This window comes from Athene noctua, chromosome 26 (genome assembly GCF_965140245.1).
Source record: "Athene noctua chromosome 26, bAthNoc1.hap1.1, whole genome shotgun sequence".
Classification (NCBI taxonomy): Eukaryota; Metazoa; Chordata; class Aves; order Strigiformes; family Strigidae; genus Athene; species Athene noctua.
Window position 1 is genome coordinate 457,269 of NC_134062.1, and position 16,958 is coordinate 474,226.

General features: G+C 59.7%; 1 protein-coding gene across 1 annotated transcript; it reads left to right on the forward strand.

The window, feature by feature from the left end:
• The first annotated feature begins 15,060 nt into the window (after positions 1-15,060).
• NNMT (nicotinamide N-methyltransferase) lies at positions 15,061-16,822 on the forward strand. The gene is made up of 3 exons (XM_074927477.1): positions 15,061-15,634; positions 15,992-16,199; positions 16,272-16,822. Exons 1-3 carry the CDS (start codon positions 15,475-15,477, stop codon positions 16,705-16,707), a joined length of 804 nt encoding a protein of 267 aa, XP_074783578.1. The 5' UTR covers positions 15,061-15,474; the 3' UTR covers positions 16,708-16,822.
• The last annotated feature ends 136 nt before the right edge of the window (positions 16,823-16,958 follow it).

Sequence of the window (16,958 nt, forward strand, 5' to 3'; positions counted from 1 at the left end):
GAGAGGTTTACAGCACCCGAGCTCTCGCACGTGCAGGCTCTAGACCAGGGTTTTGTCAGGCGTGGTAGCTCTGCTCGGAGACGGGGCAGAGCGTGGTGCTCTACTTTCGCGTGCAGCAAGCTGACAGCTTATGAAAAGATGATTAAATGTGTTAGACTTTATTTCAGAAAAAAACCCCTAAATGCACAAAGCTGTTTGTAAGGGGGAGGGCGGGAAGGCGCGGCGGGCCCCTGGAAGGCTGCTCAGCGTGCAGCCACGGCGCGTTAAGCTGCCTGTGAAGCCCATTGATTAGCACCGGGCGCCGTCCGAGCCGCACGGATATCGGAGCCGAGCGCATTGTGGCGGCACGGGGAGCGGGGGAGTCGCCAACAGGCCCTTTATTGGGCCCCTGCTCGCCGCACAAAGGGAACCGGAGAGTCGCTGCGAGCACGCAGCTGGTCGGGGGGCTGCGGCGTGATGCAGGCGGCACGGCCCAGCGCTCGCCTCCGAGCTGGCCTCGTCGCCACTGATGGCAAAGGGAAGCGCGGCAGGAGCGCGGCCGCGACCCGGCCCCGCACCGCGGGAAAGGTGAACGCGTGAAGTTGATTAATTCAGAGGGAGCTAACAAGACACACGGGGACCCTCACAGGGCGAGCGGCTGCAGAAACCTTCGTCCACCCCTCCCCAGGCACGTTCCTCTTCCCTGGGACCTGCCGGCCCTGCCTCGACAAGGGGCAGGACCCGGCCGGCACTGGAGCTGCGCACGAGGCACGGCAGGAGGTGCCAGGAGAACGGCGTCACCCGCCTGGTCACCGAGGAGCCCGCCGTGTCACCGTGCACATCTGCTGAACCGGGCGGCCACCTGCGCGCCACCGGCGGCTCCCCAGCCGAGGAAAACCTCCCTTTCCTCTGGGGGTTGGTCTTAAGCCAGGGTCCTTTAAGGGCTGTGGCATCCGAGTGACAACGGGGGACACTAAAATCCTCACGGCGTGACGTTCCTGCCGTAAGCGCCGCTCTGAGTCACAACTTTGTGCATCCGAGCGGCGGCTCGCAGCCGGGCGACCGAGTCGATGCCGTTACATCACGGGAGGGATTAGCATCCCTGCGGGCCCTCCGAGGGCCAGTGGCCATGCACCAGCCATCCCTCGGTGACCGGGGACACGCGCGTCCCTCCCGCGCCCCGGCTGTAGGTGCTGCGCAGCCCCTAAGACAATGAGGCTAATTGGCGGCTCAGGGCCCTGAGCCTGCGCGGGCTGGGAGGCTGAGTGGGAGCTGTGACTCAGGAGGGTGGCAGCCCTGGCCAGCCTCCCCGCATTCCTCCCCTAAATCCCCCACACAAAAGGGAATTTAGCCACAGTGACTCAGCGAAGGAGCACAAACTTTACAGCCGGGCTTTGAGCCGCCGTGTTTATGTATTCCCCCCCAGCAACGCGCTGCCGGGTTAGTAATTAAATAAAAATGTCTCCCTCTAGCAGGCTGTGACCTCATCATTTGTACAGGGCCTATTTTTAGCGTTACCCTTTGTACGTATCCGAGAGAGCTCGAGCCAGAGGCAGCAACTTTTGAAGTCCTAATAAGCGGGAGGGGGGTTGTCTTTGTTTAACTTACTGTGTAATTATTTTTCCTCTTTTCCCCTTCTCTTAACCTAAAATATTTGACATCCTGCATGGGACAAGAGAAGAGATGTGCCAAGGCTTTAAATGTCAGCCCCAACTGCACGGTGCTGAGGAGGCTGCACGCGTGCTCGGTAAAGTTCATCCCAGAAAAAAACCCTTTTAGTTAGAGCAGAATCTACACTGGGGCCTCAGCAAAGCGTGTCTGGGGGGGCTCGCTCCGCCCGCCGACTCAGGGGCTGCTCCGCGAGGTCGCTCCCCGAGCTTCAGCCTGCTTTGCCTCCCCTCCCTCTGGTTTTGGGTTCTCCTCGGGATTAATTTAGCGCTGGGGAAAGAGGCGGTTTCAGGGCACCAAAACGTCACTAACGCAGGAGCAGGGTGCAGGACCGCGCCCCCACCCAGCACCCCTCCTTCTCCACAGGATCATGCCCAAGTTTAGGCACTAACAAGAACTCCAGGCAAGTTCAATACCCATCCCAGGCTTCTCTGAGCGTGAGATTAACATATCATTAACATACTGCTTAAACCTCTCCCTGCCTTTCAACAGGACAGTTTCCAGGAGCCTCTGAGTGACTCTGGAGTTTAAAACCCTGGAAGTGGTTTGAGCGTCGCCCGTCCCGTTGAACGGAGCCGGGTTTTGCGCCCTCGGGATACTCCGGTTCATTTACTGGAGGGAACGAGCCAAGTCCCGAATCCCAGTCACCAAGCAAACACCTCTACCCTTAATTTCATCTTTCCTCTCGAGGAAGGGCAAAGCTCCGCGTCCCATTTCCAGTTGCATGAGTCATCTGTTCCCCTTTCCCAAGGCAGATACATATAAATATATACAGACACACGTGCCTCTGTGTGTGCGCACAGAAAATGCATTACGGGTTTTGACAGTGCAAACAAAAGCCCACACTTGTGGAAGCCCTGCCCCCCCTCTTCTCTTAACATATCTGTGCATTAAATATTCACAGAAAATGCCTTCACAGCTGGGGAAACTTCTGCCAAAAGGGGCTCCTCCTTCTTCCCTTTCTTGCGCCAGGGAAAAAAAAATGTGGTGGCTGAATCACACATCACACAGATCTTGTTTCTGAGATGATCTAGCTGCATAATGAAGGTATTTTAGTCTCGGATTAAATCCCTGTTCATCTCTTCCATCATTCCTAACACCCCTCTAAACTGTACAACTCCAGAATGTATGAGAGAGTCAGAATAAAGTCTGAGCCCAAACCTTATGGTCTTAGCTCAAGGTTAGATATTAACCCATTTTATTTTCTTAATAATTGCCAGAAGATACAATAAACCCCCGGTATCTTATCTGGTCACAGATTCCTAAGTGACTGAAACCTCTGATAACATTCGTGCATCAGGACAGCTTGCAAGCCACCCTTTTCAGGGGAGATATTTATGAATCCCTGGCGAAGGTCGGGAGAAATCGGCGCGTCCCCGCTCAGCCAACGCACGCGCCTGCTCGACGGGCTCAGCACCGGGACGGGGGCGCGCGCGGAGGCGCCTCGGTGCCCTGGGCCCAGGCGGGGCCCGCGCTGGAGGGAGCCTGGCAGCGGCCACCTTCGGCCACCCGCATTCCCCGCTGGAACAGCTCGATCGGCCTCCCAGGAATGAAAGTAAACACTCCTGCAGAGCCCCTCCTGGATCAGCCCGATCCGCCCCGGGCCAGCAGTTCCCACGTGTTGCTGCGAGCGGTGGGGATGCAAACGGGGGAACACCTGGCATGGGGCAGGCAGCTGGCGCAGCTGTTGCTGGGGGTGAGGCTGCTCAGTCCCCCCGACACCTCTAAGGTCCCTTTTGAAACCCATCCCGCTGCTCCTTACCTGGGCGCCTCTCCTCCGCCACTTCCCGTGCGTCAAACTCGGGCTGGGAAATACCAGTTCCACCCCAAACGGACCACAATTCCAATTCTCTCACAATTCCATTTGATTAAACATTCTCCACGCAAAAAAAGTTTTGTTACACGCTGCACGCCAGCGCGTCTGTATCGCTGCTCTCGGCACAGAAACGGATGCGGCCTCAGCAGGTTTTCCCGGGGGTCCTTGGTGCTGTGCAATGGGGAGGAGGGGGCAGGCAGGGAAGCTGCTCCCGCACCCCGAGGAAAACACCTTTGTTGGGGTTTGGGCAAAACCCCAGAGGCTTTTGAAGGGGCACGTTTTGGAAACATCCCTTCAAGGTATCCAAAGGGGTAAAATTTAAATCACAACTTTCATAAAAACAGGAATTGTCTCGAGGGAGGGTGAAACAGAATAAGGAAAAATTCTGGAAAGCCCAGCAGCAGTTCAGAGCCTCCGAGAGGTTCTGTCAGCAGCGGCGGCTCCTGTTCCCTCCCTTTCCCCCGCCTCGGGGAGGCAGCGCCTGCCTGGCCTTCAGCCCCACGAGGGCCGCACGGCCGCTTCCCCCTCACAAAGCGGCCGAGCGCCATCCCCGCCGCGGGCACCTCGCTCGCCAGAAACGGTTCCCAGCGGCGCGGGGCGACACGCGGGCACATCGGTCCCAGAGCTGCCGGGCAAGGGAGGAACCCGCAGGGCAGAAAGGGGATGGTAAAGCCACTGTCGGGGCGGGGGGGGGGTTGCTTGGCCATGGCAGGGGCCCGGGAATGACTCACGGATTTGGAAACAGGATACGGAAAAGAAGGTTTAACCCCCAGCCAGCACATCGGGAAGGTGCCTCGTGCTCAGCAAGGGGAGCTACTGAGAGTTTTTCACATGAGAAAGACCCAACTTCAGACGTTCCCTTCAGGGGTGGGAGCAGCACGGGTCTCCTGTGCCCACCACGCCCAGCGCAGGGGCCTGATCTTCGGCCACACTCACCCTCCGCTCCAGCGCTCCCAGTTCCCAGGACCCGGCTGCATGCGGTGCCGGGGCCTTCAGCTGCGATGAACCAGAGCTCACGGGTTCCCCCAAAACAGCTTTGCTTCAGACACCGCGAGGAGCTGCCTCAACTGCCAGGTGAGACGCTTCGCCGGCGTTGCTCACGAGTTCAGCCGAGGCGATGAGAAATAATCCTCACGGCTTTAAACCCTGCGAGTTCAGCAGAAACACCGCTCCTCGTCACATCCCTCCCCAGGAAGAGATTCCCAGCAGGAGCAGGGCAGCTCCGGAGCCGCTCCGAGAGTTTTTGTCTCGGGGTTGCCGGGCTCACGCCGCCTCCCTCCGTCCCAGCCGCCCTCTCAGCGCCCGGCGCCTGCCAGCAGAGCTCGACAGGCAGAAACCTGCTGCCGGGACTCAGCTCGGGGCAGGCTGGGAGGGAAACCACCCCCCTGCGGCACAGCGCGGGCATCGTCCAGGAAACTCGGCCGTGTTACCTGTGCCTCAAACCCACGCTTTTTTGACCAATTTCTGGAAACGTGGAGGCTGTCACAGGATACTGCAATAGGACCAGAAAGCCTGGTTTAATCTGTGCTTTCATGACTGTTCCGATTTCAATTGCACTTTGTCAGAAGCACCTTTCGGACACGTTTGTTCTAGGGGGATCCAGCCGCACAGCAAGAATGGAAAAGGACATTTTCCACACGTGTGGGCCTCAGGGTGCCTGAGATGAGACCACTCAGGTCTCTGCGACCCGAGACGCTGTCCCTGCCACGCGCAATCCTAATCCTGCTGAACACAGGAACCATGCGCACGTGCACTCTGCGTAACACCCGCAGCCTGGGCGGGCTGCAATCTCCTCCACAGGCCGCTAAGCAAGTATCCAAGATTCTTCTCTTTTCGGGGACAGAACGCCTGACTCGATATTCCACGATCAGGCTCCCCGTTTGCTCTTTCCCCTCACGGGTCCCTCCGCAGCACAGAAATCCACACCAGGTCCCCAGGCCGGTGCTCCCCAGGCCTCGGCACGGGGCCCAGAGCTGCGTCCGCAGGGCTGCAGTTGGGACGTGGGTCAGGGACAGCGCTGGATAATTCATCCCACCCCGAGGTGCAGGCGCCAGAAAGCGAGGGCCACCCGCGGAGACCAGGACCCGGGGGCACGCGGGAGGCACGCTGGTTCGGAGGCGGGTCCTCCTCCGCCGGTGCTCCCACCAAGGTCCGTGCTCAGAGGGAGGAGAGGGGGAAGGAAAGGAGATGAGTGAGAGCGCTGCCTGCTGCAAATATTGACATAACCATTATGGGCATGTATAAAACTCCCATTTGCGTGATGCGAGCGTGATATTCTTTGAATACTTCTGTCTCGAGGAATTCTTTATTTTGCCATAGAAGAAAAATGTTTTCATATTCTCTCCTGCCGTTCAGACCTGCAACCCAGTGAGCCCTTTTGCCCTTGAGAGCCATAACATTATTTGTTAACATTTTTATGATGCCAAATGGTCTGTGCTAGAACGGGTGCCATTCTTTAGCTGGGAAACCATATGGCATGCCGAGTAATAAATAAGGTATTGTGATAGTTAATGAACCTAATTGCTAGCAAAGGCTTTAATACAGAGAATGTGCTGCTGAGAATTTAGCACCACATTAGAGATGCAGCAGAGCTCCTCTGACTTCTGAGGCTTAATTTAAGTTCTATATTGCAAACTCCAGAAAATAATTCCAAACCCTCCTGCTGGAAAAGCAACCTGCTGGTAGACTGTGATTATACTGAATTACTAAAATCGCAATCAATTTTATACACTCAGTTAACCCTTGCTGGGGAACTCGCCTCTCCGCGATTCAAGGGGGAGCCACGTCGAAGAGGTACCGGAGCCGAGTGAGCGGGAGCTCCACGGTCATCGCCCTCGGCACAGCCGCTCGTCTCCCGCTCCTGGGAGTGGCCCCTTTCCCCGGCCTCTCTGCAGGCCGGGCGAGCCGGCCGTAGGCGAAGCGGGGAATAAAAGCCACGATTATGAACGGTCACCGCTGTTTCGTTCCGTGACTAACTTCTGAACCGCTGTCCTCTCATCACAGCAACCAGACGTGGCAGGAAGAAGCGGAGCCGCTGCCTCGCGGGCTCCCGGCAAGCACTCGAACGCCTGGAAAGAACAGTGGAAGCCAACTCAAAAATAAAGTTAAACTCACTTCGACTCCCTTGGCCCCAGAGAGCGGAAGAGCTCCACCAGCCTAATGAAATCCCAAGCGGTGTGACAGATTTTAAGTTTTGACACACGAGGCCTTTCAGGCCAGAAGACCCTGGGAGGACTCAGGCCTGCCAGGTGGCTCTGGCACTCGCCAAGACGCTGCCTGTGTGTCCCGGGTGGGTGCAGCCACCGCTCCCGCCCTCCCAAGGGGCTTCTGAAAGCAGCGAACCGCGGCGCCGGACACCGAATACTCTCCGTTAGGCTGCCGTGCCGTGCAGCACACCCAGATCCGCGGGAAGAGGAGCACGTCCTGGTTTTGGAAGCGCTGCAGTTCTTGGACTCGCAAACAGGGACCTGCTGTCCTGTGGGGAAGGGACATCTAAGGCCATGGGTGACAGCCGTATGCCGGCGTGCCCACACCTCCTCCGAGGACTGCTCCCGAACACTCACCAGCACGGGAGCCGTCCCTCGGGCTCTGTACATCATCCCCTGACATCACCCGTCTTCAAAAGGCTGCCCTGGGGACGGCAAGTGCTTCTCAGGGAGGGCGGCCGCCCTCCCCGAGAGGCCACCGGCCCAGCCGCTGTGCAGGGAGATCCAACGGGTCCTCAGAGAAGAGCAGCGCTGCTCTTTCAGTCCCTCTTGAGGGGGGGAAAAAAAAAAAAAAAAAGAGGTTATTGGTTTCTTCCTGGCTCTGATTGCACTCGGCCGTCCTGCAGTCACATCCTCCTGCTGGCAGCGGGCGACTGGGCTCTGCACGGCCGCGACATCCCGGCTCGAAGCGCGAGGGAGGGAGACGACAAGGTTGCCCGGGGGGGGAGGCGGGGGGTGGCCCTTCTCCCCCCCGCCGCATCAGCAGCGGCCTTGCCCTCAGCCACCTCTCCCGGCCCAGGCTTCGGGCGAGCAGCACGGGCTCAGCGCAAGCCCCGGTGGGGCGGGGTGTCGAGGCAGGAGGTGGCCGGGGCCAGCGCCCAACGGTGGCATCAAACAAGGAAAGCACCGAGATAAAGAGCTGCGCAGAGCGGATTTAATACTGTACATAAATACACTTTACAATCTGGGGAAGGCTTGGTGCTAAGAGGAAACCATTGGAATATTTTATCGTGATGCAGATCGAGTGAAAAGACTGTGAATAAATAAAAGGGAAGATAATTATTTGATGGAGTTCTCTTAGGATATGCCACAGCGGGGAATACTTACGGAGAATACATATTACTAGAGACACACAGCTATTCAAGCATCAAACTAACCTATAAATTGTCAGAGGAGAAAATTGGAGGAGAGGAATGGATGGGGTTTTGGGCACCGCTCTCATCAGTAACGCCGGGTTGCGCTTTCCACCTTCCCCGTTGCAATTCCCTCTGCCCGAGGAGTCACAGTCCCTGAAAAAGGGAAGGCTGCCTCTAATAAATGTCTTTCAGAAATTACAGCCAAGCCACTACAGTACAGAGATGGTGTCATTTATCTCCCCGCCATCTGCGCGGGCTCCTTGGGCCGGGGAGTAGAAGCTTCGTCTCTCCCGCGCTTCTGCGGGGTGAGCGGGTTCATCAGCGGCACCCAACGTGCCTCGTCAATGATCCTCCCCCCGGCCCCTCTGGGCACCGCGCTCCGTCTCGAACCGCAGCCTCCGAGACCAGCTTTCACCTCGTCCCAGGCACCCCCATTTCGGAGGGGAACCCCCCGCTGCCGGGAGGAGGTTCCCAGCTCCGGGACCAAGCAGGTCCATGCCCCCAGTGCATTTCCCAGCTCTTCTGCAGAGGGGTGAGTCCCTCGCCCACACTTCTCGCCCGCTCCCAAGCCAAGGGTCTCCCAGAAAGCGCTTCGCAAGCACTGAGGAAGCTGTGCCCGCTCCGCAGCGTTACTCGGAGTGTTTCCCCATTTTGGGAGCGCGGCAGCGAGTTCCCTGAGGTCGGAGTGCTTCCTAGAGGCAGAGCTGGAGAGAGCCCGCTGCTCCCTGCCGCACGGCTCGCGCCAGCTCCCCTCCAAGCCAGTTAGTTACAGGTTCACGTCTCCCAGTTAATAATTACGTATTCATCCAAGCGGCTTCACTCACCAATATTCCTCATGGCCAGCTGCAGCTGTAAACACCCCGCAAAATCTTGTTTGTGCAGTGCAAAAATTAGAGCAGCTGCAACGCTCGTTGCACGTTGATTTATTGGTTATCATGGGATGGATCCGGACGGGCTCCAGAGCTGCGCCGGGAACCCGGCCCGCTGCCTCGGCACACAGCCGGCCGCTCCCCCTGTAAACGCTGCTGGTAACTGTGGGCAGGATCGCAATTAATGAAAGAGCTGCTCTCGTTTTCAGGCTCTGACCCGCACGCTCGCTGTGGCTCGAGGACCCCAAACTGCGCTTACAGACGGGCGGCGCTTTCCCCGGAGCGAGGGCGATTGCGGCGCTGGGGAGACCCGCCGGTGCCTGCAGCAGGATGGCAGCGCTGGGATTTCGAAGCCAGTTTAATGTTCGCGGGAAACTGCAGGTGTTCGTTAACCTTCCCCCTGCCAGGCGAGTCGCAGGCTGAAGAGAACCCTGGGAGCGCAGCTGCCGGGGCGCCCTGCCCTGGACACCACAGACACGACATCGCTTTGCCAGAGGCCAGCTCGGGAACCCTGCAAAGTCGGCACAGACAGGCAAGGCCCGGCCGGTGAGTCTGTGGGGAACGGCAGTTTGTGATACAGATCATTTAATAAAGTGCCGTGCCTGTATTTTTCCCTTTTCCCAGTGTTTTTGGATGGTTCCTTACCAAGCACCCTTTCAGCCACACCTTCCCCCCACACGGCACCACGTCTGGTTCCCGGAGGCAGGTGGGACACACGCGACAAGGGGAGGGGGCCGGGGAAGCTGCCCCTCCCTGCCAGGGCCTGCTCCTGCCCCCCGAGCCACCCCAGCCGGTGCAAAGGCCGGGACTGGGCTTTACACCTTCTACTGACGGGGCTGGTGTCATTAGCTCAGAACATCTCCCGTCTCTCCGGGAGCAAAGGAAACCTGCGGTTCCTTTATGGGGAAGGTGCAAGAGACAGCCCGTGCTGCAAACAGGCGGCCTCACGTAATTAGCAGAGGCGCTCGTTATTTTAGGCGAGGCTCCGCTTCCCAAACCCCGAGCAAGAGCAAAGCCAGCGCTGAACGCAGGATACCTTTAAGGCTGCCTCAGACAATAAAATCAAACGCAGTCAGACGATGACAGGTCTCCCTCCCTCCCTCCCCCCTCTGCCCGCCAGAAGGGAATTGCTCAGTCACCTGCACCCAGAATAGGACTTTGTCCCCGTTCCCGTCATTAATTTATTCCCTGTGAATTAGTGGGGCCCCGGAGACACGCGCAGCCCACCTGTTCCCACCGCCTGCCCCCCCCGCGCCCGGCTCTGACATTTGGAGCCTCGGCGGCAGGTACCGGCACACGGCGCCATAAACCATCGGCTCAGGCGGCACCTGCCAGCGCGGCCGCCCCGGTCCCTCCTGCGGCCGGGGGGAGCCGAGCCCCGGGCCTGCCCGGCGGGGCGGAGGTCCCGTGTTTCTACACAGGCCCCGTTTCTCCCCGGTAAAGTGGCTTTAACAACGTGGTGGCGCTGAGCAGCGCAGGGCCCCCCGTTTTTGGAGACCTGGGGCACGGCAGCCAGCGCTGCCGCTCGGCAGAACCCTCCCAGCCGGTTCCCTCCGTGCGGCAGAGGTCACGCTCAGGCGAGCATTACTCCATTTATTCCAAACGCGCAACGCTACTTTAATTGCTGCCATTCTGGACGCTAAACAAATTGGCCCTAAATGTGTTTTTGAGAAACAAGACGTATTCCGTTAAAAGGGGACGGGAGGAGGGCGACTTTTAAAACCGCTATCACTGTAATGCGACAAAATTACTGTGTAGCACGCGGGGGGCTGAAAGCTGCAATTAATATCCCACACCTTTCCGAATCCTTTGTGTCATGACAGTCCCGGAAAAAGAGCGGCTGCTCTGGGTCCGCAGCAGGGACCGGTCCCCTCGCGCCCACTGCAAATGCCCGGGTGCTGAGCACCCCGTCCCCTCCCCAGAGGGACAGGCAGAACCCGGCACACGTGAAACCCTCCATGCCTCCATTTCCACACCCCAGCTGCTGGCTTGGCTGCTAAAAAATGATGGCATGGAGAAGCAACGGCAGCACGTTCCGGGATGTGAAGCGCAGCAGATCTCTGCAACTTCCAGAGGAACCGGCCGTAGGGTAACAGACCCCCTCTGAGCATTCCCAGAGAAATAAAAGCTCCGGGGCAGTCATCAGGCACCAGAGCGCCCACATCAGACCTCAGCTTCATCGGTTCCACCTCTTCACTTGCCCCTCGTATCGCGGGAGCTGCGAGCAATCACATTCACTGCTCAGCAAGGGAAAATAAAGCAGTTTTTAAAAACAACCCCAAAACAATCGCTGTTCAAGAGAAACAAGTCTCCACCTAAAGCAGCCCACCGAGTACCACCAGCTGCCCCGGGACAGCTCAGCTCAGCCGACGGAAGCTGCTGCTCTGCCGACCCCGGGGTCGATCCGCACCCACGCGGGACGCGGCCGCAGGAGCCCGGATTTCCACAGACGCTCCCGCCCGCTGCAGAGCCCCCGGCACCCGCGACGCCGTGAGGGAGGGTCTGCGGCGCAGCCCGGCCTCGTGGGCCGCCGGGCAGAGCCCTGGGTGCCTTTGCCCCTCAGACGTGTTTCCGCTTGCCGCGCTATCGCGCGAGGCGCCCGACGCGCAGCGGGACTGTCCTGACCAGCCCAGCTCGGGGCGCCGGCCGGGGCAGGCCCGTTCCCCTTCCCCGTGCTCCGTGGCTGCAGCACCTCCGCACCCAGAGCCCCCCGGCGCCGGGACCCAGCTCACACCCCACTCCAGGGCCACCTTCCGCGCCCCCCAGAGCTGCAGGGACTCACTGCCCGGGGTGTGAATTGCCCAGCCGAGCAACCTGCCGCTGCCACGGCGCTTCCGTGGAGCTCTGCACCGCCGGGCCAAGGCGAGGCCGGGCTGCGGGATGAATCCTGCCCAGATTTCGAGGCAAAGTCCCATTAACGAAGCTGCTCAGAGGCACTGCAGCTCCTACACCAGTCCTGCAGAGATGAAAGCCTTATTTATGAGTAAGATATATCTGCAGAGGGAGCAATAAACTGCAAAGCAAAGTATGAAGGTTTGCAGCAAATGCTGTAAAGTTTTACACTCCCGAAAACTAGGAATAAAAGATATACCCATTTAAAACCAAGTGGATGGCAAGGGTTTCCACAGGATTGTAAAACAGCCTTATAATAGTTAATTGCTAGTTTCTTCTTGCAGCACAGAGAAATTCAAACCCGAAAGAGACCTGTTTAAATCTCCATCAAAAAGTGGGAGAAAAGAAAGGCGAGTGAGAGGAAGAAAGAGAAGCGCGCGGGGGAACGTGAACCTTTTGTTCGGGATCCTCTGCACCACGCGGAGGAAGAGGCGTCTTTTGTTCCCGGCGCTGTGCCCCAGCCCTGCTGCGGGCAGGAGCCTCTCAGGGAGCAAAAGCCACAGGGTGAGACCCGGGGCAGGATCCCAGCAGCTCGCCCGTTTATTAATGATGTGTAATTTAACTAAGATCATATCGAAGCACACGCAACCAAGAAAATCAGCCGAGCATCCGCGCCTGCTTCTGCCCCCGGGAGGAGGGGGCAGAGGGAACAGCGCCGCAGTCGGGGTTATTCCTCCAAGTCCAACGGGAAACTTGAAGCACAACGCTTCTGACCAAGTAAAATACAGGAAAAAACTTTGTTTTCCGCAACAACTGAAACAACCAACAGCTTCTGACCAGCTCCCTGACAAGCCCCGGTGCCCACGGGTACCCCAGGAACCCCACCTTGCCCCCGCTCCACCTCTCCAGACCCGCACACAGGAGCTTCCACCTGGGGAAGCCAAACGACGCTCGCGAGAGGGAGTTGGGGAGTTTGCAAAAAGCCCCAAGGAACTGTGGCATTTCAGACAGCAAGTGCATTTCCTCCTTTAAAAAGCACAGTTGCCTCCGCTTTTTTCAAATAACCAGCGTTTCCATCAAAAGGAACTTCTGCTTCCCTCCCCAAACAGTATCTCAGACGAGGAAGATTTGTGCGTCAGGTGCTGACTTTACACATACTCCCGCAAACACGGGGGAGAGCAGCTTCTGGCGCTCAGGGCAGTAACAAGCCCAGACGGCAGAGCACAGGCTGCTTCTGTTCGCCCCCTCAGAGCTCCCCTCCCCTCCCCAGGCACCCTGGATGGGCTGGGGATGCTGCCCCGGCCTCTCGCTTACCTCTCTCCAGGGCGAGGACACAGCAGGAGGGTGGGATGGGCGCTGGAGCACGCTGCGGGGCCCTGGAGATGCCAGGGCCAAGCTCCAGGCTCAGGACCAGCCCTAGGGCTGCTGAGACTTAAAGCCAGGCCAAGCCCGGAGCTGATCCAGGACACAGACCAGCCACTTCCAGCACAGGTCTCAGAGATGCTGCAGGTGCCAAGATCCCCCCCTCTACTCCCACCCCCCTCTATAAGGTGCCCAGGTGATGGGACGAGCCCCACGTGCTGCTCCTCAGGGTGATGGGGCACAGCCCTGGCCCATCAGGACATCAGCGCTGCTCTCCCCTCCTCCCCTCCCGGCAGCTTTCTGCAGGGACTTCTTTTTTTGTGTTGTTTTTCCTCGCGGTAATGGCAGATTTCGTGCATTATCCAGGAAAGTAAGCAGAGCGATACGTTGCACAGTGTAAATATCGAAATGCTGTTTATATCAATCAGAGAAGCACTTAGGTAGAGATGACAATGGAGCCCGCAGAGCCCTAATCACACACTTTGATTGAACTAAAAGTACGGGGGAAAATGGAAATCAGACGTCTGGAGCCGAGGTTTCAATGGAGATGGAAAGCTGAAGCGGCAGAGCCGTCCGGGGGCTGCTCCGGGCTCGGGGGCCGCAGAGATGGGCTCAGCACCCCATCCCCAGGAGCGGGGAGTGCCGGGCTGGCGGCCTGGGCAGCAGCAAGGCCTGTGGAGCCCCGAGGTGCTCCCCCTCCCGCTCAGGAACACCCCGGGGCACTCCGGGTGCGGACGCTTTATCCTTTTATCCCCAAATCAAGTCGTTCGATGAGTGAAAACAGCCTCTATGGACCGAAGCACGAGCGCTGCGCTGGCAATCGGCACAGACACCAGCCAGAGCCCCGCGGCTGCGGCCGGCGGCAGGGCCGCGCTGCGCGTACGCCTCAGCCCAGCATCTCAGAAACGTGAAATCCAGCGCCTGGCCAGGGCGCGTGCGTTTGGGCATGGCTGCAGTGCTCAGGCTGCTCTCCGAGCCCCGCTGCGACCGCGGGGATGCTCAGCACGGAGCTGACCGCGGCGAGTCGTGGGTGATGACTCGGATTTGATCGGTGGCTCTCATCGGACACGTCTCCCCAGCCCCTGGGAGCCAGTGAGGCAAGCAAACCTCAGGAAAAATGTAAATCTGGCACGAGGCGTGAGAACGGGGCCCCGCAGGAGCGCGATTCGGGGCTGGCAGGGGGTGTTGCTGCCCCTTCCCACCCCAGCACTTTCCCTGGGGGCACGGACCGAAGTGTTGCTGGATTTTAAACGTTGGTATCAGCTTTGCTGCTGGCACCTTCCCTTCCGTGAGGGCGTCCCCTCGCAGCCTGGCACGTGCATGGGGGGGTGAGATGGGGTGGCAGCACTTCAGGTGGTTCCTCGAGGCCCAGGATTTAATGGGGGGGCAAATTTACCTCCTCTCCATCTCCTGTTCCTGTGACAGCACCGAGATTTCAGGCATCAGGGACAAAACCCCTGGCAGCAACAGGATTTATCTTCGGGCTTCCAGCCGCACGGTGGGGAGTGGCTGTGTCTGCTTTGGGGCTGACACCCCGCGGCAACGACACCCCCAGGCCCGCGAGCGGGGCGCTGGCAGGGCCGGTGGCTGTAGAGGCTGTTTCAGCCGCGGTGTCGGCGCCGGAGTAGCAGGGAGCGCTTGTTGTTGGCTTTGCTCTCAGAAGCCAAACCTCTTTAACGTGTTCATCTTTCAAGCTGACATCCCTTTCACGCTTCATGTCTTCGGCAGCTGGTTTCACATCAGCAGACCTGGCCGCGCACGCGGTTCGGCGAGCGGCGTTCGTTAGGCAAAGTCACCTCGGGATCTGAAATCACGCTTATTAGTTTGAGGATGATACGGCGGCTCATCCGCCTGTCACTGCTAATGACGGATCTTTAAAAAAGCAAAGGCCAATTATAGAGGTTCGGAGGCGGTAATGAGCCTAAAACCGTTTGATCATTTCGGCTCCTGCTGGGCGAGCGGGAAGAGGCCGCGATGCTGCGGGGACCGGCCGCCGCCAGAAGCGCGGGGCTCTGCTGCCTCTTCGTGGCGGGGACGGCGAAGGAGGCGGCCGCCACCGCGTCCCCTCCCGGCACCGCGGCCGAGGGGCTGCGGGGACCCCCCTCATGCACCGGGCAGGGGCGCAGCGCCTGGGGCCGGCTCAGGGCAAAAGGCTGGGAATATTCTGGTTTTTGGGGCGAGGAGGGGAAATTGCAGTTCACCAAGAAAAACCTCAAAACCCACGACAAACGCGCTGGAACAGAACGGAAGTTTCGGCAGGCGCTGCTGGCAGACGGGCAGCGACTCCTCCTGCCGAGAGCAGAGACAGGCTCAAAAATTCCTCGCCACGTCCCCTCCTGTAAAGCCAGGGAGGTGTCATGGGATCCCAGGGATGGCCACGAATTACGGATGTTCCCGCAGGGGATTGCGCGGTCTGGGGGTGCTGGGGGCATCTCAACAGCGAGTTATTACGGGAAAAGTAAATCTTGGTGCAAAAACGGAGAGTGGGAGGAAGGAGCGTGTCCGGCCACGGCCGGGGCCACGGGAGGGAGGTTAAAACCGAAAGTAGGAGCGGGCTGGGCAGGGCACGGCGGGAGGAGCGAGCGGCACGGCCGGCTCTCGGCACCATGGAGGCCCCGGCCGTCTTCACGGAGGCCGAAGTTTACCAGCGGAGTTTCGACCCTCGGGAGTATCTGAAAGCGTTTTACACCCTGAGTGACAGCCAGGGACAGCCGAACACGTTTCTGACAAAGAACCTGAAGAGCCTGTATAAAATGTTCTCCCTGGGTGAGTGCCCCCCTCCCCCGGGGTGACGGGCGGCTGCCGATGGCGCCATTTGCAGCTGCCCACGGCTCGGCCCCCCCCGCGCACCTTCGGGGGGATATGTGTGCGTGCCTGCGGATCCCGGCCTACGGGGCAGCGCCACGGTTTCTGGAAACACCCTCAAATCCGGGCTGGGGGGGGCGGGTTGGGGCCTCTGCTCCAGGGGCAGGGCTGGGGGCTCTGCCCCACGCCGGGGGCACCGGGCTGGGGGGCCGCGGCACCGGGGAGGGCGTTTTGGGGTCGGGGGAGGCGCAGGACGCCGCTGTCCTGGGCACGGTCTCCGTCCTGACTGCGAGGGGCTTCCCCCGACCCCCGCACCAGAGGGGCTGAGCGGCCAGACCCTGGTCGACGTCGGGTGCGGCCCCACCATCTACCAGCTCCTGTCCGCCTGCGAGCGCTTCCAGGAGATCCTGGCCCTGGACTACACGGACCAGAACCGCCGGGAGCTGCAGAAGTGGCTGAAGAACGAAGCGGGAGCCTTTGACTGGAGCCCGGTGGTGAAATACGTCTGCGAGCTGGAGGGGGACAGGTGAGGGCGGCTTCGGCCACCCGCAGCCGCGCACGTAATGAGCCTTCAGTTAATTATTTATTTCCTTGCTAGGGAGAAGTGGGCCGAGAAAGAGGAGAACGTGAGGAAGAAGGTGAGGCAGGTTCTGAAGTGCGACGTGACCAGAGCCAACCCCACGGAGCCCGTGTCCCTGCCTCCCGCCGACTGCCTCCTCTCCACCCTCTGCCTGGAGGGCGCCTGCAAGGACCTGGCCACCTTCCGCAGCGCCCTGCGGAACCTCGGCGCCCTCGTCAAGCCGGGGGGGCACCTGGTGCTGCTGACCGTCCTCCGGGAGACCTACTACGCCTTTGGCAACCAGGTTTTCTCCTGCCTCTACCTGGAGAGGAGCGACGTGGAGGAGGCCGTGGGGGCCGCGGGCTTTGACGTGAGGTTCAGCGAGGTCCAGCCGCACCCGCCCGGCGACGCCCGCACAGACTGCGACGCCGTGCTGAGCCTCGTGGCGCGCAGGAGGGACCCCGGCACCGGGTAACGCGGGGCCCTGGGCAGGAAAACAGCAGCGTCTCTGCTCACCAAGAGCCCCAAGGGTGCAACCCGCAGCCTCTTGCCCCTGTAGCTGAAAGCAAATAAACGCACGAGTGCTTGAACAGTGTCTGTGGGCTGGGATTTCTGCAGCGCGATCTCAAATCTCCGGCTGCGCCCCGGCAGCCCTGGCTCGGGGGAACCCCCGAAACAGAAACTGCACCCCAGTCCCTCCCCTGCCACCCCCGAGTCAGAGCAGAG

Bases quoted from the DNA above. Each gene is read 5' to 3' on its own strand.
- NNMT (XM_074927477.1), top strand. From the start codon at position 15,475: ATGGAGGCCCCGGCCGTCTTCACGGAGGCCGAAGTTTACCAGCGGAGT. The intron at 15,635-15,991 runs GTGAGTGCCCCC...CCCCCGCACCAG, and splicing joins GTATAAAATGTTCTCCCTGG to AGGGGCTGAGCGGCCAGACC. The intron at 16,200-16,271 runs GTGAGGGCGGCT...TTTCCTTGCTAG, and splicing joins TGCGAGCTGGAGGGGGACAG to GGAGAAGTGGGCCGAGAAAG.